The 19,504-nt window shown below is 41.2% G+C and overlaps 1 protein-coding gene across 1 annotated transcript in view; it reads left to right on the top strand.

Annotated features, from left to right (window-relative positions):
• The window catches only part of MOXD1 (monooxygenase DBH like 1), a 53,455-nt gene extending 44,419 nt beyond the window's left edge, over positions 1-9,036 (top strand). The window contains exons 10-12 of the mRNA XM_074580699.1: positions 1,953-2,095; positions 5,653-5,821; positions 8,547-9,036. Of these exons, the coding sequence (XP_074436800.1) occupies positions 1,953-2,095; positions 5,653-5,821; positions 8,547-8,711 (477 nt within the window). The 3' untranslated portion in view covers positions 8,712-9,036. The remainder of the gene's footprint in view (positions 1-1,952; positions 2,096-5,652; positions 5,822-8,546) is intronic.
• Positions 9,037-19,504: the final 10,468 nt, after the last annotated feature.

Here is a 19,504-nt window from a genome sequence, read left to right on the forward strand (position 1 = left end):
GGACTAAAATCTTTTTCATAAAATGTTATTGAAAAGTGTGAACTTACTTGCTAACGCCTGTGTGCACGTAATTATGTATTATCTTTCCTTTCATAGATTCTTAGGTTTTAAAGTCATCAGGACTATTATGAGAATAGTCTGATCTCTTGCATAAGGCATTCAAATGGCTAGTTTAGAAAATTAAACAAGCTAGTTCATAAAAGATCTTTAAAAATCAGACTTAGCTAGTGTAGGGAGTGCTTTCTTCATAACATGTATTGACATGCAAATTCTGCATATTCTAATGAATTATTTTTATGAACTTGCTACCCACCATTTTTCCACAAAGTTGTAATTGCTAGTTCTTACATACTGATTTTTACTTACGCTGTGGTTAAGATGGGACCACTTGGCTTTTGTGCCTAATGTAGAATCCAGGCAGCAGGCAGGTCCTTTGGGCTGGGAGGAGGAGGCTGGGCTCAGTGAGCCTCTGTGCGTTACCGTTCTCATGCGGTGGGTTTTCCAGCATCAGGGACCCTCCTGCAGAGCTGCTGCCCCCAGGACAGTGCAGGAGGAGCCTTTGCCGTAGCCTTGCACCCTTGCAGGCGAGGCATGAAGGGCGGCTGTGCCACAGCACTGGGTGCATGTCCACGGCAGCAGACAAGGCAGGGCTGTGGCCAGGGGGAGAGCATCCCCTTTGGGGTCGAGAGGGTCTGGCTCAGGCTTGGCACATGGCAGCACATGGTCTCCCAGACGCAGCTTTTTAGGTTAGCAGAGGCCATTGCGATCTGGCCACTTGGTTTTAGAGGTGAAGCAAATTCGGTTGTTGGGAAATGAGCTGGACTGTGCCAGCTGGCTGTGAAACCAGAGAGTGATGCCAGACCCAGTATGCTTATGGGAGGGAAGTAGCTGCCAGCACCCAGCCTTCACCAGGGGCTGATCCTGCTTCCTTGGGAGGTGCTGGATCCAGACCTCCAGAGGTGAGACCGGAGGGGTTTCTGTTGGCCAAGGAAGACCTGGTCCTGGCATCCAGAGAGCACAGGGATACCTCTCCCTGTGATGATACCTCTCCCTCTCCTACATGGCTGGCATGTAGGCGCATGCAGTAGGTATATAAAGAAAAGCAAAAGAGCGAGAACAAAGGCTTTTGAGTTTTTGTCCTATTGTCCTGTGTGGCGACCACACTAGCTCTTGGCCTTTAGTTCATGTATTTTGTGTTCTCCATTCCTGTTCCTGTGGTTCTGTGAGATTTGTGTAACCGTTCTCACATGGGTTTTAGGAACACGCAACTCATTATCTTGTCCATATTTACCAAGATTGATTTTAAATTAGTTGTTTGCCCCATTGCTCTCAATGGAAGACTGTTTAAGAGTCTATGTCTTCTGCTAGCTAAAAGTCTTACTGTAATTAATTAATTATTTTATAGTTAGTGCTCATTTGTTCTTGAGTCAACATTATCTGTTAACTTAAGTAACTCTTTTCTTTTCATACTCTGCATATGTATTTCCAAGGAGAGTCCTTAGAGATACTTTTTTCCATCCTGGCCTCCATTTTGCTAGGCAAAGCTCATTTAATTTCTTATTAAACAGACTAATTATCCTACCAGATTTTTTCTCCATCAGCTCCACTTTGAAGGCCTTTTTCTGAAACACCGTAGATAAAAGTAACTTGGAGACAGCTGAAATGAAAATAAGCCTGAAGTCAGATAGTACTCTCCAACATAATAGGAGTCTTCTTTATTGATAGTTGTTCTTTCTGTCATCTTTTAAGCTCAGGAGTTATTGCTTGAGCTTGCAGTGTATTTTGTAATTAATTAAGTAATAACTTCTTGCTACTTGATAGCCTAATGTGCAAAATATACCTGTTGAATTGGGCCTCCTGATACAAATTTCATCAGCATATAAATGCTAATTGGTGTTTTTATCTGCGGGATTCCAATGCTATCTTGATTTAAAGAAAAATCCCATTTTCAGGGTGGTCTGAGCACCAGGAATGAAATGTGTCTGTCGTATCTGCTTTACTACCCGAGAATCAACCTCACCCGATGTGCAAGTATTCCAGATATAATGGAACAACTCCAGTTCATTGGTGTTAAGGAAATCTATAGACCAGTCAGGCAAGTAAAATGTTTATGGATATGTGTAGCACCTCTATTTCTGTCTGTGGGATTACAGGGACATTTTTATTAGACCTTTATTTCTTTCTGGTAGTGCAACATGTTGCAGGGTCACTCATGTCACTCGTTTTTGGTCAATACATTGTGCTGCTACTTATTTTTCCTGCCAAATTATTTTGCATCTTTTTTTATTTTTAATAAAAGAGCAGTTTCTTCTGTTGAAGAAATAGTATTTCTCACTGCAGTTTTTTTTTCACCACACTAAAAGTTTACAAGTTTACTTTACATGTAAAAAGACCACGTATCAATGTCATATTGATGTTTCAAATCTCTCAATTTATCAAAACATATCAGTGTTTCACATATATGGAGATAATTTTGAAAGTTTAGAGTTTGGGAGCATGGGTATTGAATTACCTTGGGTAGATTTGTTGACAGTAATTCTTCAGATCCTGAAACTGTTGCTCGCATATAGAGCTTAATGCTATCTTGGTGACACTCACAAAAATACACAAAAGGCGAAGAAGTTGTAAATTAGAAAAGAAATGGAGAGATTGAGAGAATATGAAGTTGTTCGTAGTAAAAGATAAATGGTAGCACCATGGATAAGCACCATGGTGGAGAGAAACGAGATAATGGAGGCATTGGAAGAATGACAAGTCAGAGGATGCAAGGTGAGTAGAGAGAAAAACATGGAAGCAGTGGTAGAAATCTAGCCAGGAGGAAGAATAGAGCTTTTTAAGTGAAGTGTTGGATGCAGGGGCTTGCAGTTCTGTGCAAAGACACTGTGTCCTGAGCCTCGGACTCCTACCATTCAGGAAAGCAGGACGCTGCATATTTTTGAGATGTAAATCCATGTTAGGAAAAAAACACCCTAGCTCATTCATCAGCTTTTCTTCGTAATAAAAATAACCCATAAGAATCTGAATATTGGCCCACTGTTCAGCCCAAATGGGGTAATATCATTTTGTTGTAAGATCTGCCTACTTCAGTGCTCCACAAATATTAAATATCCCCTCTGTGAATGGCAAGGGGTGGGGGTTGTTACCATTTAGGCAACTCAGGATCTATAATAACCACCATGAAGGGCCATGCAATTCAGCTGGCATCTCACCGCTGGGGAAAACCACAGGCTGGTGAATTTTAAACAAGGTGTTGCAGTTTCTCCAGTAAGTCAGCAGAAGTCTTGCTGTCCTTCATCATGAGAGTCCTCGGCAAGAACAAAATGCTTCCCGTTGTGTTGTTGGATCTGGCTTTTCTGCCCTTGAATGTCAGTGGGATGACCTGCGCAACGATATTGCTCACTAAGAGCAAGAGTGATTTCCAGAATCTCGTATAAAATTTAAATTTTGGTAGGAGATGGGAGGAAGCCCGCTACAGAGAGGATAAATGTGTGTGAATATATAAAAATCAATAAATAGCATATTTCCGTTTTTAAGCCTTCCGTACAGTGCCTAAAATTAAAGCATCTCAATAGCAGATCAGCAGTGGAAGTGATTGTAAACAGAGTGAGAATAGTCTAAAGAGGAAAGTTCCCAAATGAATGAAATGCAGAAAAATAATCAAACAATGGAAAACAGAATGCACTATTAGTGGTGAAAAGTGAATTACATTTGTATTGTTAGTTGCACTAAACTAAGGTAGTAGTAAGAATTCAAAATAAAATTGATAGACTAATAGTGTGTCATCACATTTAAATTCTTAAAGTTCTCTTTCCTTATACAGTTTATCTTAACAAAAACATGTAAAACTATGATTGCAAAGTAATTTGATGTACAGGCTTACTGGTCTTAGTTCTGAAATTCATATTCAAGACAGAAGAGTCTGAAGAATGTCACAATACAATCAATGTCTACTTCATTTTCCACACTATTTCTATTCAAAATCTCTTAATACAGGGAGAACACAGTTTCTAAATTAGTCCTAGCTAAAATAGTCTTTCTGAGCTTAGAAAGAAAATATTCTAACAAATGTATGCTCTCTTGAGTGTTCATTCATGATAACTGTACTTAAGGAAAAAATGCACATTTGGCCTGGGGAAATAAAGATGTTTTGAATAGAGTAAGTATGCAGACTGTCTGCCGCAAATGGAATAGTAATTAGAAGAAGAGATTATTAATGCCTCTAGTATTTATGACCTAATCCACAATTCTTGTTTCATTAAGCTCTGTCAGCCTAAGGATATGTGACCTGATACTCATCTCTCTTGTGTCAGTCTTACACGGGAATTGCTTCACTGACTCCTCCAAAGTCTGTCTTGACTTAGAGACGAAGGCAAACTGGAAGCAGGATCAAGGCACTGTGGCTCACTTTAAAACTTTTTTCCCTCAGTCTGGTGGCCCAGACAGTGGTATAAATCATGAGGAGCTGAGATGAAAGCGATTGGGCCACAATAGCGTAAAATAGGTGCTTGATTAAAATTATGTCTTCCGTGCCCAAGTGTTGAGTAGAGCAGAACTTTGGCACAGGCAGCACTTTACCCAAAGCAAGTGGGAGACAGCCCACTGCAAGATAACACAGATCTGTCTAAAGGGCTTTGAAAAGTAACTCATGCTCCAACCAAAGTATTAATCAGGCTACTTCGATAAAGTTTTAGCTGCTTTCATTCTTCCACTAGCTGTATTGGACTTTCTGTTTTTAAAAACTTGACCCATCCACCACGCTTTCATTCATCCCAGTAGTCAAACAAGGAGAAAGCAAGAACAATGGAAAAGGTTTTCTTTAGCTGGTTTTTTTTTTTCTCTCCTTTGTTATTATTTTTGAGTTTTCTTTACTAAATGAAAGATGAGAAATCTCTTTCCTTCCCTTTCCACGTCTTTGGCTGGCGAGAAGTGGGTTTGGCCCCACTTTTTCATGGGGAGGATTCCCACGTGTGGGCAAATTGCCGTCTCTCTCACAGCAGCGCAGCGCGTCTCTATCCAGCCCCTGGCAAAAAGTCCCGTTGCAGCCAGCATGTAGGGACATGCCAAAACGCAATGTCCACAGCACCAGTTACTCCCATTTGATCTTTTGGCACCGGTGCCAACCAATGCATGCTAGAGCAACTCCTGTGCTAGGCTGAGTTTTGACCTGTTATCTGAGTTATGACCAGAGCTTGGCAGAGCCATCTGGAAGCAGCTTTCTGAAGCCAAACGTTTCTTTACAATGCTCTCTGCCAAGCCTAACAGAGGGTGTGGTGCTTTTTTTTGTTTTGTTGGGGTTTTTTTTTTGAGAAGTTACAACAGAAGATCTGTTTTGTATTGCCTGTGTATTCAGTTTGTAGATCAGAGAAGAGCAACGTTAATTCTTTTTCTTAAGTTGAAGTCTTTCATTTCTAAAAGCAGCTGGAGGCAAGTCCTAAACTGCTGACAAAGTTTTGTAGTTCTGTTAAAATCAATGAAACTGCGTTAGTTTTCAGTAGCAGAGAACTTAGCAGAGAATGTGATATATGTGACATAATATACATACTAATAGTACATTTGTTTTTCTGAATAAATTCTCCAAAAGCTTTTCCTCATCAGTTCCAACTTAATGGCATTTATCTATTTTTTAAAACCTACTTATTTATTTTTCTTTAGGACTTGGCCTTTCATTATCAAGAGTCCTAAGCAATATAAAAACCTGTCTTTTATGGATGCAATGAACAAATTCAAATGGTCCAGATCGGAGGGTCTCTCCTATAATGAACTTGTGCTTAAACTACCAGTGAATGTGAGATGTTCAAAAACAGATAATGCAGAATGGTCGGTAAGTCTAAGTGTTGAAAAGGGGGCAACAATGCCATGAAACAAATGTGGTTTACTCTGCTTCATTGTATATGAATAAGTACCCGGTTATATGTCTTTAGACTGTTTACACGGCCATATTACATTTACATGCAATAACAAATGATGAGAATGTTTTATCAATGCTTTCGCCTAACTCGAGCATTATTTTAGAAGTATTGAAAAAGAATAGAAAAGTCGGAACTTCAATTAGCACTTGGGATGAGTAGTAGGAGTATGGAGTCTTCCAGTGTGTCTGGGACTGATCAGAGGGTAACCGTATGTGTCCAGATTACGTGACCAAGTTAAAAAGCTGTTTTCCCTTGGTGGCCTCCATTGTCAGGGACTTATGTTGGGTCTTGTGATGGATGATTCAAAATCCCTAAATCAGGTTTCTTGTCTACGTCACTCTGTAGGGGGAAGCTCATTGACTGCATAAGGAAGCCTCAAGAATCTGACTTCTTAACTCAGGCATTTAGACTACCTAAAGTTATATGAATACTCTTCCAATATTTCTTGCTTTTTTGCTGGTCTTGTGTCTTAGAGATGGCTATAGTATTGGGCCAAAAAAGGTACATTTGGATTATCCGTTTCCTTTGTGCACCTTTGGAAGATTTTATTATAGTTTTCCTTTCCCAATTCTCTTGATGAAAAGAACTCTAAGATAAAAAATAATTCCCCAGTAAGTTATTATTTATTCTAAATGTCTCCTGGTATTTTAACAGGACTGCTGGGAAAAGCTGTCATCTTTAGTGCTGATGTGTGTTTGTAAAGAACTACTAGTGCATATAGTATTATCCCTGAAGGAGATGCTGAAAAATACATATTGCTCCTTGAACTCCTTTACAGAGTCCAAAACCAAGACTCCATTTTACTTTTTTGAGCTTTTCTGCTCAGAAGAGGAGATTGTCTCATTGTACTGGCTTATCTCCTACTGCGATTTTAGGCTAGACTAACAGAGACCATGACTAAAAGATGTGAGATACTACTGATGAAATACTTCCTAGGAAAGGACTTTTGCCTCATTGTCCTCACCCCGCAAAACAGCCCACGCTGTCACACGGTGCTTTCAGGTGGTGGAGAAATTGCCCTTCCTGCAGCAGTGTTCTCGGGTCTTCCCAACATTGATCAGACTGTTCTGCCCATGGGTTGTCAATGAAATACCATGTGCTACAAGTAATCAAAGAGGTTCTCTTTTTTTCTAATATTTGTCCCACTGCAGACCTTCTGTGAAAAGTAGTTATTGACAGTACCTGCCACTATTCACCAGTTTTGGTTAAACTTCTTGACCTTTGCAACTGCTGCCCAGTAGCAGCTGCGTAGTCACTCTTTCACTGATTATTTGTCAGAGGACAAGTTAAGATGATGAAAAGCACACAGAATTTTTATCAAGAGGGGATAGGTTTTTTTGTTTTGTTTTGTTTTGGTTTTTTAAATGGTATGCTGTTCCCCTTTATCTTACAGGAATAAGGAACAGTACTTAAAATTTAAAGAACATAGTCAAGGAGTGAGCTCACTGGAACTGGGAGTGCTTAGGCCTTCCTTTTAATCATAGTTTCCTGTATCAAATGACTTGGGCACATTCATCAAAGCTAAGATTAGGACTCTTTCCTTTCCCTTCCCTTATTAGTGATATTACATTAAAATGGCCATCCTCATCAAAATCAAGAACAGATTTAACCTGAATGGCCAAACAATCAGTGAGTTGTTACAAGAAGGAAAAAACTTGAAGTAGAGGAAGTGAGTTGAAAGTACCTTTATCCTTCTGTAGGGATGGTCCCTTGATGAGTTTTAGCTTTCTGTTGTGTTTGCTAAGATTAAGTGAATATTTAGATTTTTTTTTTCCTGCAGCGCAGGGTAATTGCAACATGGAAAAAACCCAAAGCGAGCACATGCTGTGCAGGTGGGCATTCAAATCTTCAAAAATGTTTGTGTCCAGGGTCTCGCTTTTTGCATAGCTTCTTTTCTTGAATGTGTAGGGAGCACATTTAGGAAAAGCCTAGCCAAGCAGTGTACCCAAATCTCTCCAATTTCATGTCAAAACCAGGACAGGCAGGTAGTTATGTCTAATTCCATAAAAATTGCACTGAGTTCTACAGGAAGACTAAAAAGTGCTCAATATATAGAAATATGACACTGCTGTAGGTGGCCCTGCTTGAGCCGGAACATCGGACCAAATGAGCCCCCAGAGGTCCCTTCCAACCTCGGCCATTCTGTGATTCTGTGAAATAAATAGGAATAACTGGAAAACAGGAACAACTGCCTTGTACATGCAAGTATAAGCCTTGTTATGTACAAATGAAGGCATTCAAATATCATCCAATATCCCTATCACACCGTAACACTATAAACTTCCATTTTTATCTGCCAGAAAGATGAAAACAAAACCCAAAACAACCGACCAGTCCCACAAAGCAAAATAAGGTCATACAACTCAAGCAACGAAAGCCTAACCTTGCTTTACTGGAGAGGATGCCAGTGTGTACAGCTGTTCCCAAGCTGAGAACAATGGATGTGCACACTGGATGATCGTTTGGCGTGCAATATATTAATATTTTTACTGAGCTCGATGTCTCCACAGTAAGAGTCAAAACCCCACTACAGAACTAACAATAGATTCTCATGAAAGCTGCCAAGTAGTTAGCAAAATACAGATTTCTAATCTTATGTGATGAAGCTCTGACCAATTTTTATTATTTTAATTGCAGATCCAAGGCATGACAGCTTTACCTCCTGAAATAGAGAGACCGTACAAGACAGAACCAGTAATATGCAACTCATCTTCCTGTTTATGTTGCAGTTTATTCCTCACCCTGTTGTTTGTTGTACACATCGCAGCCAGCACCATAGGAAACACTGGGCCCCTTGTATAATAATTTTTATTCAGTTGTGTTCTGTATGCCATGCAAGTTCTCATGTGTTTGCACTGTTGCTATTGTAGATTTATTTTTTTACATATTAATAAACTAAATTTGCCAGTTCCAAATAAAATATGTACTTCCTCGGAAAAATGTGGGTTTTTTGGTTTCCAGTGTAAAGTATGTATAAAACACAGTAGGTACACTGGCACGTTGCATATTGAAATCTTTTCCTGCACCATTTTGTTACACTTTGTCCTGGCTCTTTCACACGGTGTTTTCAAAACCAACTCTGTATATGGGTAAACTTAATAAACTAAAAGCAACTTAGTTAACCATATTCAACGTGGTGTGTGCTGTATTATTTTGTCTTGGTTTCTTGACATCTGCAGGTTATGAAATTATTTCTGTATGGACAGGTCTTGCAAACATGTATTTGGCCATGTCTGACTGACACCTGCTGTAAAGCTACAGGAAGGATTCATTCAGGGAGGACATTTCTGGGAGCAACACATCGCAAACCATCTCTCACCTTAAGAGAAATGAGCGCTATGGCTGTGAAAGGGATGAACCCCAAATCTCCCCGTAGGAGTCCTTCAGCTTGGCAGGGACTTCTCTCCCCCTTTTCTGTTCTTTATCTCTTGCCCAGCCCCTGGCAATTCAGTGTGTTTCTTTTGTCTTTAAGGTATTTGTACGGCGAGTAAGGCTTTGGCGAGGGGTAGGCACACCTTTGCTGGATTTGATCCGGATAGCAGTAGCAATGAAAGATCTATCTCGCAGCCAGGCTCTGGCACGCACAGGGAACCGGAGTACGAGCCTGCCAGGAGCTATTGTTAGCACATGCCGAGCATCACGATAGGCCACACCGTTGATGAACAGGTTAGTTTTGTGTAAAATTTTTTATTTGTTTGTTTATTTATTTGGAAATCCTCAACTTTTTTACTCAGATGGTGTTGGGCAGGGAAGATTCCCAAAAGATACCTGACTTACTTGCAGCCCAATGAAAGTATGCAACACAGTAGAAAAGGGCTTTGAAGATCCACAAACCCCCTTATTTTCATAGCCACACTGCAGTTACAGTAAACTATAATTTTTCCACAGCGCTGTGTAAACTTTGCTGGAGCGTGGCTATAAAAGTAAGTTGTTTTGGATGTTGAGAGTGCTTCCCTGACCGCTGCAACTAACCTCTAAGGACTTAGTTACATACAGACTTTGTTACATATATTTTATGACATTGGGCACTCTTGTGCAGTATGGCGAGTCCCGATCAGATCGAGAACCTGACCGAGCTGAGATAAACTGGTTTTCTGAACGTTTTTGTTCATTGACTGTTAATGACTGATACCTATCTGTGCAATTGCACCTCTTAACGAGGGCAGGCTGTCCTAATGCAAAGAAATAGCACATAGGAAGGAAAATCAGGAGAGGATTTGGGAACTCTCTCTTCTCTATTGAGAAGTGGGAAGGAAAGCATCACAAAGCTGGTAAGGCTCCTTTGTGGGTAGCCAAAATGGCAATGTGTGTGATACTCGACACAGAAGAGAGGCGCTGAAGCAGCTAATGCCTCAAGTAGAGATGAGTATTAATGACGTATAGATTAATTTTCTAGGAGCTATTACAATCTCAGTAGAAAATATATGCACGAAGGGAGTTTAAAATGAGCCATGAAGGTCGAGGTTCACAGGGCCTACTAAATATTCCTGGTGTTGCAGTCTGCACTTGGGGTAACTCCCCCAAATCCTGGGAAACTTCCTCACTGTTGTTGGGCTGCTGCTTGCTCTAAATATACCTGGACAGTGGTACATTCTGCCATCCTTCCTATTGGTGCTGGATAAGGTAAGGAAAGTGTGTATGCTAAATAGCATATGGATATTTGGGGGGTCAAAACCCTGAAGTTTCAATAAAGAAATATAACGATTTAGGTGTTTCCTTACTGCCAGCAGGAGAGCTATGCTTTTCTGTTTTGTATTCCTGAATAGACTTGGTTGGAAAATGAAAAACAAACAATGGTCATGGTGAATTGCAGGCAGAAAAATCTTCCAAGTGATTATTTGTACAGATCTGTTCTGAACGTGAAAAGCTAGGGCACCCTCCAGCTCAGGTATCCCAGAGTCCGGGATTGTAAAAGCAGTCAGCGGGAGCCTGGGCCTTTCTTACACTTAAAACCATTCCTGAAGTGAGCATGTTTGAGCAGCTTTTTGACAGGGAGTGAGGGGTAAAGTAATAGGGAATGAAATGAGAAAAAGCGCATTTGCGTTGGACAGGGGAGCCCTTTCACATGCAACACGGTCTCATTTGCTAATAGACGTGGGCTACTGGCATCAGTCCTATGTTGGCTTGGTTTGCAACCAAAATAAAGAAGATCTAGGGTTATTTTCCATTCGCTTGGCTGTTCTCTGGTTTGATGCAGTTTCTTATCTACAGGGATGTCCTTTCCATGGGCACTCGTCCTAGGAACACGTGAACAGATGGGTGTTTGTTGTTGCTGTCCAGTAGGCCGCGACATGATGTAAAGCAAAGCTGGCTCAGAAAGGATGTCTGTGTGAGATAACTGCCAGTATATCAGGAAGACCTGCCGTATACACTAAAAGTTCATTTTTGTTTAACTTCCAACTGTTTTATGACTTCTGGAGGAATGGAAAGGAAAATTTTGCTTCACAGGTAAATAAAAACAGACACTGGTGATATAGTTCTGGGATACTTCCAACTAAAAGGATCCAAAGCAAATGTGAGCACGTTACATTATTAAAGAAACATAAAATAAGAAAAGAAATAAAAGGTGAATGGCTGAAATTGTCACAAATTCAAAGCAATGATAGAGGTGAGAAATGCCACGAAATAACTCTATGACACTGAAGAAAAAAACAGATGGGGCAAAGAGATGCCTAGTCACAATGCACACGAAAAGCTCTCAGGCACAGATTTCTCTGGTTTTCTTTCAATATTGTGCTGTGGTAAAGCACATACTCTTGCACTGTATTGCTACTCAAAGCTTTCATAACAGTTATAGTTAAAAGTATATACAGTAAATACTGTTTTCAAGGAAACCGTAGGAGAGGAGAAGATGTTGAGTATACACTGGAAAATAAATGAGTTAGGGACAACAAGCACAAAATGATTAAACATAGTACCTCCTTTTAACAATTTTGCCATTCAAAGTTTTTCTGTGTGAAGAAATATGTTACGAGCTTCTCGTGAGAAGCTAAATGCATAAATAATTTAGTGGGATAAGGAGTTGCATTCTGGAATAGCAACTGAAAATCCCATTCTCCTTAAATCAGATTTCCTACACATTGGTCCAGCTGCCTGTCAACCTGTAGACTACCTATAGATATATTAGTAATACTATTTAATCCCTTTTAGTTTTGTTATTTATTCATTATGAAGCTTCCATTTAATGAACACATGGCTCTCCTCAAATATTCACATTATCTGAATCAACAACCATTTGGGATTTTGCCTGTGTGTTGTAAAACCAGGATGCAGGAAGATTGAGGAGGCAGCATTGGAGCTTGTGTAGCCCTTAAATCTGCCCCTATAGGGGAAGGTGTCATTCTCTGCTCACATATCACATCCAAGAGGTGCATTGTAGGGCCCCCGTGTCAGCCCGTCTGTGCCTGCATCGCAGTGACGTCTAGGCTGGGTGCAAGGGTGGATCAACACAAGAGCGAGAAGCGGAGCTGCAGCCGGGGGGAGTGCAACTGTGCTGGGATTAATCTCTTTCACTGAGGAGGTCTGGCTTGGTAACCAGACTGGCTGGTTAGAAAGGGACTGTATGGCCATATTATCCCAGAGGCTGAGGCGGCACAAATTTAATAAATAAAACCTAGCAGAAACACTGGCGTCATTCTCCTCTTTCCTCCCTTCCATGCAGAAAATGACTATTTTTAGACCAATTATTACTTATGGAATGTTACAGAATTTCCACTCCTTCCGCCCTCTGCCTCTTATTTCTGAGTTTTGGTACATCCCTGTCTTTGCATGAGAGAGAGAGATAGCAAACGTATCCAAAACCTGTTAGCAGAGGGGAAAGCTGGGAGAAGAAAAGGACGGCTGTAACACAGAGAGCTCTTCCAGGCTGCTTCCTCCTTCCCAACGGAGGTTTCCCCAGGCCGTGGGTACCACCGGGAGCATCAGTAACCCAGAGACCAGTGTCCTGTGGTCACACTGAGCCTGGCACAGGCTGAACAAAGGGTTGAGGACAGTCATGAAGTTTCTCTTCTTCAGCCCCTGCAAAGTGCTTGCCATGCAGGTGCCTGCTCCTGGCTGCTGAAACCTAAAGACTGGTGCTTAATGCACTCACCCAGGGTAAAGGCATGAACATAATTTAGGTTTGTACATCAAAACTAGCACAGTAGAATATTTTCCCAGACTGAATGTTTAGTTTTGTGGTAACTGTAGTTTGCAGGAAAACTGTAAGATATCAGGCAAACATAAGATGATTTAAGATGTCCAAAAACACGACTTATAGTCTGCTTCTGAGAGCTGACCATTTTAGGATGAGTTATTGCATCCTGTTCAAAAGAAGACATGTTAAAATTCAGTACAAGCCCTTCCAAACCACTGAGCAAGAATCACGCCCATCACCACTTGAACGATCCCGCATAATCAGGTGTGGCTCTCCCTGTTACCCACTTCGTTTGCATGGTATCCCCAGACCTCAATGTTAAAAGCATTTTCAACAAGTACATTTACACTGCAGTTTTTTTACAGGTACAAATGTGTCTCTCTGCTAAATACGTGATTGTTTCTCCTACTCCTTCCACTTTTCTTCAAGGTAAGATGAGTATTACCTATATGAGGTAAAGCTTATGGAGGAGCTTATTGTTCTGCACAGTGTGTGAGTGCCAACATTAAATGGTGCAAAATGATTGTTAAATGCTGTCATTAACATAATTGTTCTAAAATCTACTTTGCCCTGGTTTATGTAACTGCAGAAGGCAGAGGAGAATAGCAACTCCTGCTTCCAGTACCTACGCTAAGTCTGACTACCTTCAAGACAACCTGTAAAAACTTTCACGACTACATGTGCCACAGCTGTAAAAATATGCAGAGAGCTTGAAGCTTTTCCCAGACAGCTGTGGTGAGTGAACCATTGACTCCCAGCAACATTTGTTTGCTCCATGTCCTGCCTGTCCAGTCCTTGTAGCCCTGGTGGTGACCTGTCATCGTTTATGACTTCAGGGGTGACTTCTGTGCTGGCTGCGCACGGAGAAGTTCAAGGGCTCTGCTTTGCCCCTTGGCCATGGTGAGGACGGCTGGAACTGGCTGTGGCCACTGGCTTTTTCATGGCTGCCCTGCAAATTGCCTTGGGCCTCGATGAAATTGATAAGGAGTAGGTGAAATACGTTGCCTTGTTTTTAAAATGCACTCACAAAATTGGGTAGAGCTGTATTTTAATATGTGACGGGAACTCTGAACTGAAGAAACTGTGTAGTTGGATTGTAATATATACTACATGGATTTTAAATATGCATGGCTGCTGAATGCAAAGGTGTAAAGAAAGTGGGACTTTTTAACAGTGCAAAGGAGGATAGTTGCTCTGATATACAGGGAGAATGTCCAGTACCCTGTGAATACCTGTCTTAGAAGCAAAATCTTCGTCATAACATATAACCATCATGCACGGCTAGGAAGGTTGATGAGCGGTATAGAGGTGGCTGATTAAATACTTGTTGGAGTGTCCTTTTAAAATTATTGAAGTTTAAACTGTACTGTTAAGATTTTTAAGAACGTCTTTTGAATTGAATATCCACCTTTTTAGTTAAATGCAAACAAACCCTAAATAAAAGACTTCTGAAGGAGGAAGGGCGGTATGCTGGCAGCGTGCAACTGATAATGCTACAGGCTCAGATGGTAGCAACTACCTTATCACCACTTGCTTGGAATAAAATCATGGTGTGATTCTTTGCTTGCTCTCCTGACTGGAAGAGTCCAGGATGGACAGAACACGGCTTGTGTTAGCTGGGACAGGCAAAAGTTTTACCGACTTACTAAGATTAAACTATTTCTATTTAATTTTATTTTAGTTAAACTCTTTCTATTATGTCTTTAATTATTAAGATCTTGTCCAGATCATACTGCAGGAATCAACTTTTATTATACCATAGGCAGCATAGAGACAACTGACTAAATAGATATATATTCCAGCAGTTCTCAGCTTGCAGAGCATGTTTTTTTGGGAGAGGGTTGACCATCTTTTAATATCACAACCTTTTAATCACTGAAAAGATACAGAATATGCAGTGGGACATATTTGTATTTTAAGCCTCAGATGCTTAAAAGCATATGTGGGTTGTTTGGTTTTTTTGTACTTACTGCACAAAAGGCAGTCTTTTAGTTTTATAAGCCTGAGCAACCATTTCTTCAGCACATTGTCATTATTTAATCATGATTTAAATTCCCTATTTGCAGTGATTTTTAAGAAAGATAATGGTAATTTTTCACTGGAAATATCTGATCTCTTGAAAGGAAACCTGGCAAAATCCAAGGTGCTGACTCCTTCCTCTGCTCTAACCTAAGGACCAGGTAATAAAAGGTTCTTACAGCTTGACACAGTACCGCGAAGAGCCCTGCTTTGTGACTGAGCAAAAATAATCTGAGAATCACAAATGGCTCTCATCTCAGGTTTATTTAAGCATAGATTATCAGTAGCATAGAAAATACCTATTTCATCAAAGCGAATAGCATTTCTGTGGGTGTCCTGTTGGTTTTACCGAAAATTTCTGCTCTCCGGACTAAAAGAGGATGTTGTGTAGTATATTTTCCTTTTTCACTGCTTGTCTTAAGGTTGTATGGCTGGCTTGTCATCAGTGGATGTCTTAAGATTTTTAAGGGGATAGGGTTTGAAAGCTTCGTCACAACCTGTACAAAACCTTGCAAGGCATTTCTGAGGAATACAGCAAACTTCTATAAATATCTATGTCTTTAGACATCAAGTTACAAGTCCGCAATATGCTGTGAAAGCCATAAAAGCTGCTCAAGTGTTGGCCATTATTTGTGGCATCATGTAGTAAATCTGGCAGAAGCTATTCCCAGATTGTGCCTCTCTGGGGAGACTGTAATTGAAATACTGAACCTGGACACATTTTTAGACTTGACAGGTTGGATTCAGTGCTGATGGAAGCTGACACAAATCCATTATAGGGCTATATGAGTCTACCTCATCCTTCAGCAGCAGAGGATTTGGTCCTTCAAGGCTGGCAAGATTTAGAAAAGCAGGTCAGAAAGCTGAGAAATGCACGACAGGAAGCAGATAGCAGGGAAAAAAAATTAAAGATGAATATGTCCAGCTGAACATACCTCCAGAGGTCAGTGCTTTCAGCTAGGGTGCGGAAGAACTAAGCTGTAGAAAGAAGAGATCCCTGTATATGAAATCTGTGGGTATTTTTGAAAGGCATGATGGAAAGAACAACTGGCTTTGTATCTAATGCACTGAACCAAGCCTAGGGCTCCCGGGTTCAGTAGCCTACCAATGCCATCGCCAGAAATATGTGTGCAGTTAAACCAATACACACTCCAAACACCTCCAGACAGGGCGATGGTGGATAAGTCTGAAAATGTGCATGTGGGAACTGGATACCGCAGAGATAAGAAAGGTGTAGGGTGTGTATTGGTACAGAAGAGGAGAAGGAATTATTAAAGGGAAATTGGGACAATTAGGCAAACTAAAATGGTGAAAGGCTGGAAAAGACTGTTAGCCAAGACTTCCTGATGATGAAATCTGTCCAATTGTTTGTTCATTTCCTATGTGAAGTCCCAGGGCTTTATTGTCTGGGAAAGGGAATCTTAGATTTGACAAAAACTGTCTACTTTATTGAACATTCCTGTATTGGCAGGGGATAGTCCACTAACCAGATAAGAACCTTCCCTTGTAAGTAGAAAGATAAAACATGCCTTTTCCAAGAACCTCTTTTTTTTCGGTAGGTATATTTTTGCATGCATCATGTTCATAACCAAAACCATGTTAAAGTACTAGTATCTGTTTGCCAAAATTGATACTCAGAATGGTTTTTTCCTGTTTGTATGTTTGTTTGTTAATACAGGTTCAAAAATTGTGTCTTTATATATTTGTTTTTAAAAAGTGTTTGTATCACATTGGAACAGGTTAGAAATTTTGGAAATTGCAAGTTGGCCAAAAGATTTCATATTGGAAAAATTTATGTATTAAATTCACTAGTCAACCTCAACCTCAGCACAGACAATACAATAGATCCTTCTATACGGTGTCCTCTCTAGAGTTTAATTTTCACTAAAACCTCTCAGTTTTCAAATTCTGCACTAACAGGAAAAGTAGGGCTGTTCCCTTTCAATCCATACTTGCTGGACTAGGGGTTATCTTCATTTATTTGGTTTTAGTTCCCGGCTGTTTTGCTACTATAATTGCCTTTCTCTGGCTTCCTTCCGTTCCTTTCCCTGTTCTGTGGCCCTGGCTAGAATTTTCCTATTCCTCCACCACCTCATCACATATAACACCAGATCCTTGCTGATCTTGCTTTTACTGCTAAAGCTTTCATTTCTATTTTGTCTCCTAAGAGGAAAAGCCGCTTACTTCTCGCTGACTGGCATAAAGAAATAGTTATTTTGCCCGTTCAGCCCTGATGACTACCAGAAGGAGGATGCTGCTCCTGCCTGCAGAGTGGGGTAACGGCAGAGAAGGAATTTTAAAGGGCTTAATTCTGGACTTGGTAGCAAGTAGTTGTCACCTTCCCCATGCTATGCTGTGAATCTGCCCCTCTATGCCCACCCACTAGCCTTTTATCAATGTGCTGTTGAGATACCCAGGCAGGTAAAATGGACTTGCCAAGCAGAAAGCAAGATGTAGGGCTTGTACAAGACAAGCTGTTCACTTCTTTTTATGGTCCCATACTAGCTGGTATGACTACTTAATTTGTAGCGGATGGAGGACTCTTTCCTATAAGCAGGCAAGTACTTCTTTTTTTTTTTTTTCTTCCTTTTGCGTTTTCCTCCTCAATTTTGCATTAAAACTTGAAAAAAAAAACTTGAAAAGACTGAAAAAATAACTGCTTATTGAACAGCACTCTCTGCTGCCTCCTGAGAGATTTGCATGTGATATCTGCTTTAAGCTTTTCAAGGGTGAAACAGACACTTCATAGGATGGGGGAAATGCTCTTTTCTGACAGGGAGCTAGAGGGGATGGTGTTAATGGTCTTTGATGCCAGTCCTAAAGCCTGCTGTTTGCTCTCCCAAGCAAGGGGGAGAGCTCAATAGTAATGAAGGAAAGGAAGGTGGGGGGGCTCTGCATTAAAACCCATCCTCAGTCCCCACCTGGATAATCTCCTACTGAAGTAGCATCCTGTGCAGGAGTCGGAGGGGAGGAGCTGACATCAGGCAACACCAGCAATGGGCTCTGTCAGCACACTTGAGAAAATACCTTTACAACAGCAAAAAAAATACCCCACCCAAACATCTGCCTTCTTCAAATAAAAATCTTTTTTACTAAGGTCTTGTCCAGGGACAAAAGCTGAGGCATTTTATGTGTAAACTATTACATCTTCTTTAATCTATACCAGTATAAAAATATTTGCAGTGGCTGGCCTACTCCCATAAGGAAAAGGAAACAAATGGTACTAGAAAGGTGCACTGGCACCAAGTGGTAAAGTGTTTTCTTAAAGTGTTTAACCCACTCAGAGATAAAGCAAAACTGCTATGCAGGCCAAAACTCATCACTAAAAAAGCATCATTTAAACTCCGCGTTTAAGCTCAATCACATAAATAGCAGTAGCTGAGAGCGTCGGACAGCCCCCACACGAAACGAAATTTTAAAAAGCAGAATAAGTAAAACAGAAATAGGAAAGAGAGATTTCGAATTGAGGCCCTGCCATCTTGTGGTACCACGGGAGAATAACCCCGGCGCCGGGGCGGCCACTGCCGGCCCCGACACCCCGCAGCGCGGGGCGGCTTTTCAGCTCCGGCTCTTGAGCAGAGCATCGCCGCTGGGACGGGGGGGTCCGCATCACCGCCCCTGCCCGGAGCCGCTCAGCAGAGAGGGACGTTTTCTCGGGGCGCTGCTCCCGCTGCGGCAAGATCCCCATCAGCCCCGACTGCTGGGTTTGAAAGTACCACATAACAGGTGTTTAAAGAAATGGCCGGCCGCGGGATGGGAGAGGCAGGGATTTAAATACTGTAGCATTTCAGTACTCACCTAATGGGACCCATAAAAAGATTTTTATCAGTTTTATCTGCCTATTATTTTATTTGTCTGTTTCATCTCTAGCTTTTCACCGGCACACAAGGTGCTTACTCTATGTTTAGAAATATCATATGTGTTTGGGGTTGCCTAATCACTCTTGGGGTGGGTGTCTCCCCCCGTCACTCCCCGTGGGGCTGATCACTCACCCTGGGATGCACAGGGATGCCCCCTGGGATGCCCAGACAGTGCCCCTTCTCTCGGATGGATTATTGGCATTCCCCACAGGCATCACACCTCTGTGCTCCCCCTGTGTATGGAGATGAGGAGTCACGTAGCAATGTACCTTTTCCTAGGCTGAATAAGCAGCTGCTGTATTACTTAAAACCTTCCAGCCAGTTCTTAACACTATTCACTATTTCCCATTGTTTATTCTCTACAACTGATGAGGCAGAGATCTTGTATGAACCACAGCACACGATGAAAAGGCACACATGGGGCAGAGCCAATCTCCCACTGCCTGACTTTGCAACCTTGGGAGATGTTCTTCAAGAACATTTTTTTTTCCCCCCTGCATTTTCATCTTTAAAAATAACAAGGAAAGATGATCAGAGAGATGCCACTGGGTGCTACCCATGGAAATGCCGACTGCTCTTCC

The sequence above is a fragment of the Larus michahellis genome, chromosome 3 (assembly GCF_964199755.1).
Source record: "Larus michahellis chromosome 3, bLarMic1.1, whole genome shotgun sequence".
NCBI classification, from domain to species: Eukaryota; Metazoa; Chordata; class Aves; order Charadriiformes; family Laridae; genus Larus; species Larus michahellis.